This window comes from Merops nubicus, unplaced genomic scaffold, assembly GCF_000691845.1.
Source record: "Merops nubicus isolate BGI_N331 unplaced genomic scaffold, ASM69184v1 scaffold964, whole genome shotgun sequence".
Classification (NCBI taxonomy): domain Eukaryota; kingdom Metazoa; phylum Chordata; class Aves; order Coraciiformes; family Meropidae; genus Merops; species Merops nubicus.
Genome location: NW_008602049.1, coordinates 3,348 through 16,860, shown reverse-complemented (window position 1 = coordinate 16,860; position 13,513 = coordinate 3,348). Strand labels below are relative to the sequence as shown.

The 13,513-nt window shown below is 37.7% G+C and overlaps 1 protein-coding gene across 1 annotated transcript in view; it reads right to left on the bottom strand.

Moving 5' to 3' along the window:
• GSTCD (glutathione S-transferase, C-terminal domain containing) overlaps window positions 1-11,725 on the bottom strand; it is a 61,362-nt gene extending 49,637 nt beyond the window's left edge. The window contains exons 1-5 of the mRNA XM_008938184.1: window positions 11,302-11,725; window positions 9,854-10,315; window positions 6,601-6,614; window positions 3,092-3,338; window positions 2,302-2,395 (exon numbers count right to left, since the gene is read on the bottom strand). Coding sequence (XP_008936432.1) covers window positions 2,302-2,395; window positions 3,092-3,338; window positions 6,601-6,614; window positions 9,854-10,315; window positions 11,302-11,709 — 1,225 coding nt within the window. The 5' untranslated portion in view covers window positions 11,710-11,725. The remainder of the gene's footprint in view (window positions 1-2,301; window positions 2,396-3,091; window positions 3,339-6,600; window positions 6,615-9,853; window positions 10,316-11,301) is intronic.
• Window positions 11,726-13,513: the final 1,788 nt, after the last annotated feature.

Below are 13,513 nucleotides of genomic sequence, written 5' to 3'. Positions count from 1 at the left end.
TACTTCAACAAGCCCCAAAATTTCAGCCACCACCTTTCATCGTGGGAAAAAAGGAAAACATTTTCTATACTGACATGCATCTTGTGATTACTTCCCTTTACTGCTGAAGCAAGTATCTTGTTTTGCTTCAGTCTCACATTTTACCACATACACTTTTATGTTCTGACCTGCCACCCACTTCTTTTGCTGTCTGTACATCTTTGTAGTCATACCTTACCTTTACAGCTACAGAAAGCTCAACAACAGCCAAGCACTGAGCTTGGTTAAGACCTTAGGTTGTGTCAGCTACCAGTTGAAGTATTTCTTGCAAATAAATGTTGACTATTTTAATGACATGCAAGTTTCCAGTATTTGTCTCTTATATAACTTAGTAATACTACATTTTCACTTGAGATTTTGCACAAATTAACTTTTCAGTATCAAGAGACACATTTAGCCAGACAGGCTTGGTTTGTCTGCTTGAGGCTAAGTCTTTATACACCTCTGTGACTTGGAAGAAACAATGAAGTGCTGAGGCATTTTGACTTCTGTATTTAATAGACAATATCAACACATTTCTGATCTGGAAAACAAACTTATAAAAAATACAGTACTTATAAAAAAAAATACTTATAAAAAAAAGTACTGGCCAAGTTTTACAGTAAACTAGAACAGAAACCAGCATTTACAATACATTTTAAAATATTTTGTGTTAAATTTCCAAAAGTGAAAGTTTGTAACAACTCAACAGTCACAAAAGCCTAGAATACCAACAGTTACAGAGGGCACTAAGATATTACATTTTGGGAAGTTCTGCAGTCTTTCAAATACGGTCCAGATGCTCACAAACACTTACAGATTTGCACTTCTCAAGGCCAATATACACAAGTTTAGAAGCTAAATATTTTAGAAGTAATGGACACAACAGCAGAAATTTAAAAAGCCACAGGATATCTAAAATGTAAACATGACTCCAGTTTGGTCCATCAAATACCCTTTAGAAATGGCATCAGGACCAGAACAAAGAGGAGTTTTCACATGTGCATGGCTCAGAGCTGTGCCAGGGAAGGTTCAGACTGGACTGTCAGGAAGCGTTTCTGTACTGAGAGAGCGGTCGGGCACTGGAACAGGCTTCCTGGAGAACCAGTCACTGCCCCAAGCCTGTCAGCATTTAAATGGTGTTTGGACAACGCTCTTAATAATGTGCTTCAAATTTTGGTCTGCCCTGAATGGGTCAGGCAGCTGGAAGAGATGATTGCTGTAGGTCCCTTCCTAACGGAAACAGTCTAACTACCCCATTCTGCTTCAGAAATATGATTAAGCAAGTGCAATGTAAATAATGATGTCATATTCTTCAGTTTTGCAACAGTAAACAACCCCTACCAAAACTTTCAAACATATCATCTAAATAATTCTTTAGAACTGCAACCATCAGTAAATCTTTTCTGCAGTAAATAGCTGTGACAGCAAGGTGGTCTAACTAAACTTGATAGACAGACTGAACAATTCAGTCACAGAACTTCCACATACATTTAACAAATTCTGAATTATCTAAGCTGAGACAGAGCAAAAAGGAATATCATGTATGCTATTAAACTAAGATTTGCCAGCAAATTAAAGTTACTGTGGATAAAAAGCAAAGTGAGTTTTAATTGAAACATTCTCTACTTTATTTTAACTGCCACAAACATTAGTAAAGGAAATTTATTTACCAGTTCTACAACTTGCCCTATGGGTAATCTGTTTGCAAGTTTACTCAAATCCAGCTTAAAACCCTGTCAGATTCAGAGGCTGTTTTCTCAGTGTGCCAGGTAGGATTTAGTAGTAAAATATTGAGAAATCGATTCATATGACAACAGTTAGGCTGTACTAGTACAAGAATCAGGAAACAGAACAGTATCACTTAGAACAGCAGAGGTGAGCATGCAGATGTATCCAACTGAAAAAACAAAATCAAGTCTCATATCAGAAAATTTCCTTTTGTCTTGTGTCCTTTTGTCTGCTGCTCCTGGACTAAAAGCATTTGGAGTTTCCCAATATTATCAAATGGCATCAGCATCACTGTGACCTTGGGTGGAGCTCTGTATCTTGCTGAGCCACCAAATCTTCCCCCCAAAATTGAGCTGAAAATCTATTTCAGATATCAACGTCCTTAGCAAATATTTCAGCAAACTTGAAAAAAAGAAACAGCTTTGATTTTTCCCCCAGTCAAACCAAGTTAAAAAACTCCTTCCAACACAATTTCTAAATATAGATTCAGTACGTACTTTCAGCAGAAAGCAGCACTGTTAAATACATACAAACATACATAAAACCTCTTACCTTCTCCAGGACTGACTGCAGAAGGCAGATTGGCCCAGTCTAGGGTCCAGCTGGGGCATGGATGGGGAGAAAACTTTGCTTCAATACCATTTTCCTATGTCAAAAAGGGCAAGAGAGGGAATTAGGACTTTGATCCTTTATCCACTGAAGTTGGTAGCAAAATTCCCACTGAGTTTAACGGCATCACGTCAAACCATGCAACACTTCCAGCCTAATGGAGGCTAAACAGGCAGCTCACTCTGCATTATATGGGATTCAAATGATATATTTCTCTCAATTACACATCAATGTCCTGTTAATTTTCTTTGGGAAATGCTGTCAGCTTCTATGCAAAAAGTATCATGAGATATGGAACAAGATGAATGTTTTTTTTTAATGAAGCTCATTATGGTTCCTGTATGTTGAAAGCTCCAATCAAACAGCAAAAAACCAACAGAACTAACAGAATAATGAAGTTGATCATAAAAGCAACTTTTTTTGTCATCCTTTGTGTAAATATCTTTAAAAGAGGAATACAATATTGCAATTCAAACAAACAGTTACTTTGATTATTCAAAATTACTGATAGAGGTTCCATCAGTCCTATCTTGGCTCAATTCCTGAATTGTTCAAATATCACCACAGAACAAAAAAGTAAAATCACTTTTAAGCCAATGTACATCAGACAGAAGATGTGCAAAAGGTATTACTGCTCAGGGCTGCCAGCTTCTGCACTTGTAATAAATTTCACCTATTCCAAATCAAGCAGAATATTTCTACCAAAAATAGCTCACTAAATAGATTAAATTACCATTAACTTAGTCATAGTTGGCCTCGGACCACCTATAAAATGACTGTCTTCATTCTCCTCTTCTGATTCTTCAGGAACTGATGAGAAACCTTGCAGCTGTTCCTCTGGAGCAGACATCAACTCTGGAAGCTGGAGAAGCTCCATATTGCATTTCCCAGCAGCCTTCTTTACCCCAGGTACTTCTTGAACTCTTCGATACCAACTGGATATCAGAGGCAAATTTACCAGACTTTTGCCTTGTTTTTTGCTGAAAACCTAGAAAAATAAAAGTGAAAGATTATTTGCTTTTCTTTTGTAAATTTCTTCAAACATGCCTCAGGAAGGCCTGAACTACAGAAGTGAGCCCAGCTCCATGCTGAGGGTGGTTACTCATAGCACAGTAACGCAAAAAGTGAGCTAGTTGAGAGCTCAGGCCTGCAGGTAGAGTTGCCAGTTGGCCATTTAGAAATTTATCTGCAACTGCCATTTGCTTAACAGGATGAAGAGATTGATGTGACCAATTTAATAATCCTTTCAGTTAGCAACAGGAAAACTCAACTTCAGTAATATTCTTAATTACCTGCTATTCCTACTAAGGGAATGATTCATTTTGGTTGGTCATCACAAAAAAACCCAACCAACCAAAACAAAAAAAAACACACACCAAAGCAACCAAGGACAACAGTAATTTGCAATGAATACTAAAATCTAAGCAAGACATTATAGTAACTGAATGCTCTTCTTTCCCACAGGCACTCTTGCAGCCCTCAGAAGCCCATCCAGAGACAGCTATTTTCCTGGCAATTGCAGGTCAGAAATACCTTTGACTATGTGGTAAGAGCAAAACAGGCAGAGGCATACATTGTCCCTGGTCTTCACTGAAGTCTTTGCACTACTTCTGTGGCTTTTTTTTTTTTTATTTACTAGCACTGAATCCAAAACTTTTTTTTAAAATAATACATTTACTCAAACGTTTTTACCATCTTAGCTTCATATTTTTAGACAGAAGTGGAAAATAGTATATTTCTTTTCTGAATTAAGTATATGTGATGGTAAGATAGTTGAAGTGGCCTTCAACAAATTAGAATTTTAAGTTTAAAAAAAATATTATTAAATAAGAATATAATGCACATATTACAAAAAAAATAAAAGATACCCAAATCACATTATTAACTGAGGAATAGCTAATTTTAAAGAGATTTGGTGAACTTCAGTAATTTTTTTTTTTCAGGTTCCAAAATGTTTTACAATAATGAAGATCACCCTCTTACAGAAGAAGCTGTGACATCTCCGCCCTTAGAGACACTCAAAACCTGACTGGACACAACCCAAGGCAACTGTTTGTAGAGGGGTTAAACAACATGATTTCCAGCAGTGCCCTCCAACCTCCACCATTCCAACCGCAACCATTCTGTGATGTTGCGCCTGCTTTCGGCAGAAAATTAAAAAACATGATTACAGGGAAAGGGAGAAAAGACCAAGAAAAGACCAAGAGAAGACTTCATATATTGGTCTTCAGGAAACAAATTGGTAAAGAACACTTGAAATGGAACAAAAATTCAAGCAGCTTTCTTGCATGCTGTGTTTATAATATTCTTCTTAATAGCTAAAGAAGGATGAACTGTGTAATTTTAGTAACTAATTCAATACTTACAGTAGCAGGCAGAAATACAGTAATTCAATCAAGGTAGAAGTCTTTTAGAAAGCAATTCTAAGAGGCACTGTTACACTTCATAACAAGTGTTCTAAATTGTGTTTTTAAAATTGAAGAGTGGTTCCTCCTAGATGAAGAATGGCGCTTTCGCTATTCTTCTATTCATTTTAAACAGTTACAACTAATAGAAAGCCTAACAAAGCTAACCTTGGAAAGATAACAGAAATGGAATGAGGTGAAAACAATTCTTCAGCTTCATTATCTTACTTTTGGTAATTATAATTACAATCAGTTAGTCAGGTCTCCTTGTATTTATTGTATGATACTTTCCAGACACATACCCATTGAAGATTTCATTATTATTCACATGCTTAAAGAAAAGTAGAAATGCAACTAAAATGTATGTTTGGTTTTTTTTTTTTTTTCAATAAGACAATCTGGGAAGCCCAGTTATATAAGTGGTAAATAACATTTTAATACAGAATTAAACTCTGGCACTTCCATCAACAAGAATGGTTTCAACCCACTGCCTGCAAGAAGCTTTCAGATGCAGGTCACTCAGTTTTGATGATAACCATAGGAATCAAGGTATTATTGCTTAGAAAGTGATCATCACCAGAGAACAGAAACAAAGCAACATTATCCCAGAGCTCTTATAATCTAGGTAAAAATGAAACTGGAAGCTAGCTTTGGTGTGCACTGACAGAAATCTATTCTACAATATATAGCCTGTAATCTGCAGACCACCAGTGCTCAAGGACCACATGTGAAAAGCAAATAAATACAGCATTCTCAGCTGCTCACAGTATATCTACAGCACAATTTCAACTGGATTGCTCAAATCTACTAAGCATCTGAATCCAAGAATCTTCTCATGCCTAGCACCAGCAAATGAAGCATTACTGTAAAAAGTTATGTTCTTGGAAAAAAAAAAAGAGGCCTTGGAAAAATAAAGACTGAAATACATTGAAGATTTTAAAATAGCAGGAAAGCATTTTATCTCACTACTTCTGCTTAGTGTCATCCATACAGAAGCTGCTGTTAATCCTCAGTTATGTGTTTTGCAAAACAAACAAAGCAAAGATTAATTAATAACCATTTCTGTAAAATAACTCATCATCTTAATCTAAAGGTAGCCACACTAACCTACTTCTGGGCTCCCATATTCCTATTATCCTATAGAAATCCACTGACGATGATGATCTTGTTTAAAGAAGTTACAAACTGGGTATTTGTCACATATTAATGTTTGCTAATAATTAGCCTGATTTTAGAATTTTTTTCCTCTCAATCTGACTGACAGCATCTTTTCCAGGAATTCCATTTGTTTTCAACCACTGCAAGGCAAATATGGCAACACAACCTGTGAAATCAAAATGCAAACATCAACCTCACCCAGAGCTCTCGCTGGGAAGAGACACCAGCTTAACTACCAAACTCCCAAAGCAGCTGCAGGAGTACTGCTGGTAGGCAAACTCATAGCCTTCTGTTGTCATGGGAGACAGACACAGTTGCTATTTCCTGAATTCTTTTCTGTGCATGCATCCTCATAAAAGTTAAGTACGCAGATTGTGCTGAGCAAGACTCTCACAGTCTTGCCTCAGTTTTTACCACTGTAAAACTGGTTTTGATCTGAGCTCAAGTCACCTGTACTAGTAAAGCTCTACCTCTTTCCAGAGGTGAGAGCAGGGTCAAGGAAGAAAAGACTGGTTGAGGAGGGTTATAAAAAAGGTCAATAAAAATCAAATTCCGTGGCTTTATTAGCCTCTAAACATTTTGATATATTTTCGTAATTATCTGTATAACAGAATCTGCAAGACACTGGCCCTTAACTGGACAAGTGCTACAAAAAAATCAGCCACCAGTAGAGGCACACACACATGGAATGACCTTCTTGGGCCCAGATAAATTTTGTACAAAGTGAGAGATCCCCCACAAATATTCAATAACCAAGTGACTAAGGCTCTCCTCTAACAAAGGGGTGATCATTGACCTAAAGGTACAGAGACCCTGAATCATTTTACTGATTCAAATTACATTCAAATTGACACAACCTATAGCCTCACAAACTGCATCCTGGAGTACAGGAACTTCTCAAGTCAGCTCTGCCACTTGCAACAGAGTTTCTGCAATGACATGCTGTGTTAAGGAGCACAGATTTATTTCTCAGTTTTCCACATTCCATGTGGTGCCCTGGCTGCCAGCTGTGCCATTGCTTTTCCTGTTTTACCTTAGTGAAACTCTCTGAAGGTTTCAAATTCCTCCATAGACACAGACTGGGAGACCTTCTGAGATCTCTAAACACACCTCAAGATGCGATGTCCTCCTATACTCCGAATAATTTGCATATACTCATTATATAGTGTCTATATTACTTTGTTAGCATACACTGTTTTTCCTCACTGTGCTTAGAAAGCCTCTTGATGTGAAGAAAAAAGACAAGCATGAAGACAACTGAAGACAGCTCATTGTTTTTTTTCCAGTATTTGGAATGGCATTTCCAAAATACTTATATAATCTGATACGAAAACATCTAACTTCCCTGAAGGAAAGTGTGGACTTTTTATCAGTATGTTACTGGACCAGACAGGTAACCCAAGATTCTATTAGGAAAAAAAATTAAGCAGCAAATCTCATAGGACTGCAAGGGGAATCATTAACTTTTCAACGACAGACTTCACTGCAAGTGCTCCTAGCAGTGTAACCTTTCCCAGAAACTTCTCCTTTCATTGCAATAAACAAAGGACCTTCTGCAAACTGTGGAAAATAGTTTAGTAGCAACGCTACGAATGACAGAACTACAGATTACTGAAGTTTCAGGGGCTGAAACACATCCTAAAGAGCTGGCTCCCTAGACACATCACCTCATTTCTGAGCAGGGTCACAGCCATCAGTCCTTGCTTGAAGAAGAATACAGACTAAGTTCTGTAAAAGCAAAACTGCACAGAAGAATAAAAGGTTTGCTGATATGTGGGCATTATGCTCTTGTAGGCACCCACACTTATCTACAGATGTGCTATGAAACTGGCTTATTTTGTGGGAGGGCTTGATAAAAAGCCAGGCTGGCTACAAAGGAGTGTTTCCTCCAAAATAAAGAAATCAATCCTAGGAAGTAGAAGAAAACAACAGCAGAGGTTAAGAATAATTAACCTATTATGAAGACAAATAAGCAGTTCAGAAGTCATAGCACATCGTATTTTAAAAAGAAGTACCTATAGAGAAAAAAAAATCTCAAGATAATTTCAAGAAATTACATACCACTAACATAAGTGGTGATCCCCAGGGCACTCCTCTTTAACAAATTTATCAATGATCACGATGAGAGGATTGAGAGCACCCTCAGTAAGTTTGCAGATGACACCAAGTTAGGTGGGTGTGTTGATCTGCATGAGGGTAGGGAGGCCCTTCAGAGGGACCTGGACAGGCTGGAGCAATGAGCTGTGGACAGTTGTATGAGGCTTAACAAGGGCAAGTGCCGGGTCCTGCACGTGGGCCACAGCAACTCCACGCAAGGCTATAGACTTGGGGAGGAGTGGCTGGAAGGCTGCTGGGCAGAAAGGGACCTGGGGGTGTTGACTGACAGCCATCTGAACATGAGCCAGCACTGTGCCCAGGTGTCCAAAAAGGCCAATGGCATCCCGGCCTGTATTAGGAATCAGCAGGATTCCTAAATTAGCATTAGCTGACTGCATAAATTAGCAGTCAGCAGGACTAGAGGAGTGATTGTCCCCCTGTACTCAGCACTGGCGAGGCCGCATCTTGAGTACTGGGTTCGCTTTTGGGCACCACAGTACAAGAAGGACATTGAAGTTCTGGAGAGGGTGTGGAGAAGGGCAACAACGCTGGTGAAGGATAAGCCTTATGTGGAGTGGCTGAGGGCACTGGGGTTGTTCAGTCTGAAGAAAGGGAGGCTGAGGGGAGACCTTATTGCTCTCCACAGCTACCTGAACGGAGGCTGTAGGGAGATGGGTGCTGGCCTCCTCTCACAGGCCACAACTTAGAGAACAAGAGGAAATGGCATTAAGTTACTCCAGGGGAGGTTTAGGTTAGACATTAGGAAAGGCTTCTACAGCAAAGTGTGATCAAGGACTGGAACAGGCTTCCCAGGGAAGTGGTTGAATCACCATCCCTGGATCTATTTAAAATCCATCTAGATGGGGTGCTCAGGGATATGGTGTAGATGTAGCCTGGTAGAGTTAGATAATGATTGGACTCTATGATCTTAAAGGTCCTTTCCAACCACAGCGATTCTGTGATAGGCAAATGAGTTTTTGGAAGTCTTTGCCTAGTCAATATTGGAATATCTCTTCAGCTCTAGTATGGATAAGAAAAGCCAAGGATTTACACCTCTAAAAAGCCACCATAGTCCCTGAATCTCACTACATTCACTGCCTCCCTAAGTCTTTGCTGAAAATACCAATCCAGATAATATCTACATAGTAGAAGTATAACAAGCTGGTTAGGAACTCATTTTGCCTTGCCTTCCAGTACACTGAAATAAAAATTAAAATTGTTTCATGCTCACATTTTTCCTATGTATATTACCATGTACTTTCAGTGTTCATTTTAAATCTGTCATCGGTGATATCCCTTCTAGTATTTTAAAAGTATTACACCCCTCTCAACCCTCCCTCCTTTCAAAATTTGCAATTTCTGATGGAATCAAAATTCCAAATCTCCAAAAATTCCTTATGGATAAAGTGTTCTCATTTTAGTAAACATCCACCGAGTCATGATCATAAATCTAGCACACTAAAGTAGAGGAAGAAAACAGGTTTATGCCTACCTACTTTTTGCTTTATGCATATTAGAACGTACTTTATGGGTCCTTTTTAAATATTTTCATGAATGAATTTTCTGGGCAACTTGGAACCAAAATATTTCAGCATAGTATTTTAATAGTTAACAGTGTGTACTAAGTATTGATACGGTATGTGTTTAAAAGCAATTTTGGTGATCTCAACTATCCTTGTTTTTTCTTCATACAAAACCAGACTTCTCTTCTGCTTCAGGTTAAATTCACATCCCAAATGACACAATGTATTTTAAATTAACAGAGTTTGCAACTTTCCAGTTCTTAAAAAAAGTAAATATACACTACTTAATATTTGCAGAACTTGTCACCTTACCAGGAATTGATGGATGCATGGCAAAAGCACAATATCTGCCAAGGTAAAATAAAGACCTTCTGCAAAAACGTGGTCCAAAAGTGGAAGATCAGAGGTTTTTGTTCTCCTGATGTGAGGGGCCTCCCTGTTGGCTGCATCTGATAGGTCCTGAACAAGGAGCTTGGAGAAAGCTAAGCTCAGTTCCAAACTTGGGAGTGCACGTTCATGCATTTCCACTGTTTTTCCTTCCTCTCTTGCTCCGCTGCCAAGTACAGGTACTGCAGCCTTGGCACCTGCCTTCTGTAGTTGAAGTTTCTGCCTTCGAATTTTGTCATCATTATGTACTCGGACAGGTTCTCCAAGCTTCCTTTCAAGCAGTAAAATGTCAGGAGGAATAGTCTGACAGTGCTCAGGAGACCCCGTCAAAACTCCTTCAACAGCCAGCGGAATGCTGATCTCGCAGAGCCTGGTCCACTGGCTAACCTGTCACAAAAGTGGATCTAATTAGTGCCTCTACAGAAAGAAACAAAACCCAAGGTACTTTTTTGTCCACTTGAAGAAATTCCAGCTTTAAATACATTCTTTGGTAATCTTAGAAACTCAGATAGCCTGTATTATTTTTGCAATAGCAGAATTAAGAAGCTAAATATTATATATAGCAGAATGAACAGTTATCCAATATGGCATAAATTTATTCCTTACTATTGGCACAAGATTAGGGTAGCTGTGGAACTCATGAGAAGCAAAGCTGTGATCAATTTATATATGCCATCTCTACCAAGTGCTGGTAATAAAGCCAGATTACAACAGATTTTTTGAGCATATTTTAAAGAAATGCATTCTATTATTAGCAGTTTTTTAGCACACAGCATCAAAAAACCTCGGTCTAACTGAACAGCACCTTATAATTATTATTTTTTCATATTCTTACCCTTATCCTCTTTTTCTTAGTATCTGTACTTCAAAGTTTTAATACTTCTAGACTCCTGTCTTTTCTTACTCAGTTTATTCATTTTGCAGCCATCTGCAATATGGAATCAAGTTTTCCAGCAGTTCCAAGAGGAGATTAAACCCAGAGGTTTCTGGAGGATATCAGGGACAATTTCTTTATGCTAGTGCTAGAGGGACTAACACTGGGACAAACTTCCCCAGATCTGCTGCTCTCCAACAGGAATGAACTGGGACGGAGGCATAGTAATCAATGGCAACCACGGACATAGCAATCATGAAATACTGGGTTCAACCTTCTGAAAGGAGTGAGGAAGGCCAGTCTTGATGGATGAGTGGCCAGATACAAACTCCTATGTGACAAATGGGCTGAAATATCAACTCAAAGGTGGTTAATGGTTCACATTCTACCTGAAGGTGAGCTAGAAGTGAAGCTCTTCAGGGGTCTATGCGGAGGCCTAACCTATTGCTTATAAAAAACTCTATTAATGTGTGTAAGAGAAAGAGATGCATGCACTCACTTCAGCACAAGCTTTTAAGCAGGTCTTCTTAAAGCCCAAGAGTTCCAAAACATCCTTTTTAGATGGATCTGCCTCGTATGTTTTTTGTATTATATGCCTTAAGACAACAGAAAGGCCAGCTCGGCAGAACCTGCCATCTCTCATGACAAGAGCAGGTAAACAGCAGCTCTGCACAACCGCGGGAAGTTGACGCCTGGAGATTAGATGGACCTCGAGATCGCCAACCAGTTTTGTCACAAACTGATCACCCACATCTTCACCAGTTGGCACTAGGAAAACTTTGAATAATTTGCAGTCACAGTAGGATAGCAAAAACAGTGAAATAGACGTATGAAGAGGAAAGATACAATCTCTGCACTGATGAGAAAAAGCCAAATATAAACACTCTTCAGCAACACTATCTTTCATCTTCCTCCTGAGCTGAAATTCCTGAAATAGAAATCAGAACACAACATTCATAAAAGAATACAGAATATAGAACAAAAGGGAGGGTCTAAAACAGTGGTCCTTCCACTATCAACTAAAACTGATTTTAACATAAGACACTATTAAAGACATCCTGCCTGAATAAATGGACTCCAGGCCTTTCTTGAGGGAAAAGAATGGTTTTACATACACACTGGCTCTTCACACACAAATGACATGATCTGTGTAATTTTTTTTTTTTTTTTTTTTTTTTTACATTTTAGCATATTTTGACATGGAACAAAACATCGAACACCACTGAAAAATATTTTTTAAAAATTTTAATGTATAAACATCCTATAGCAAGGGTTTAAAAAAAAAATAATTCCCCACAACATTAACAATGTACAATTGAAAAAACAAGTTTCTGAGTACATACCTCAAACTGTCAGTTTCCCAATACACACATTTGTCTTTCTATAACTGTTAGAAGGCATATATATATGGTATATAGGCTATGGGAAGTAATACTGGTTTCTGTATTGAAAATTAATCTAGAACCTGGCAAGATAGTAACTGAAGGTCAAAAGGACACAAAAGAAGAGAGAAAAAAAAACCACTCATTTCATGAATGCTACATGAACATCTCAACCACACTACTACTTTAAAGCTGTAAAATACTACAGTAACACAGCTGAAATTAATATCTTCTTAAATTAAAAACTTTAATTTTCCTTATACTTGGCTGAAAATGACATTTTTCCTATTAAACTATTCCATACCAGTTTAATATAAAACAATAATGCAATAATGCAATAATTTTTCTGCTCCATCACTCAGTAAAATTGCCCATTAAATTACAAATCACAACCCGTGTTGAAAAGTTTTAGACACTAGATGGCACTCTTAAAACAATCATGATATTTAAAAAACTTTATTATAATAAGAGAAAGACATTTTAATGTTGCTAAGAAGGCACAGTATGGTTTTTTTAATATACACATATATATGTATATACACTTTTATATATATTTTATATTATATATCTTATACATATTTAGAGATATAAAAGCACAAGTGACACAGGAACAGTATCACTCTTTCAAGTAACTGTCTGGATTAATAATGTCTCTATACAGTTACATGAATGGGATGCAATTAGCACAAAAGTTTTTCATTTTATATATCTAGATTAGTAGATTTTTTTTTTCCACATGTAGGGGATACATCAGATTTACTATTTTATATCATCTAGCACTGGACCAAACCAATTCTCCAAAAAGAGGCAGTGGAAAAAAAAAACCAAGTCCACCTGACATTAAGTAAAGATCATAATAATGACTGTCACAGTCAAATATTTTTAAACCAAACGCTACATGAACAGAGCATTACGTGGCTCAGAACAACGGTGGCTCAACGTAATAGTAGTTACTTTAATTAGTACCTCTGCCACACAAATAGTAAAATACATAATAAACTACCTAATTTCCTAAAAGCTGTTTTATTTGGAGAAATCTTGACAGTATATAAGTTGAGACAATACTGTGAGTACAGCTCGGTGGAAGAAATTATATAGTAAAGATAGCGTTGAGGAGATCAGTCAAAAAGAGTTAGGTCTTACCCGCTAAATCCATAGGTACTGGCATTTAAACTCCTATCTTCAACTACAGCACTTCTCTCAATATTAATCAGTAGCCCTGTATGCATTACGGTTGTTTTTATTTTTCACAGGCACCCATATAGCACACAAGCCCATTTTTTCCTGACCACTCTAGCAACTTAAGCATATACACACATTCACCTTACA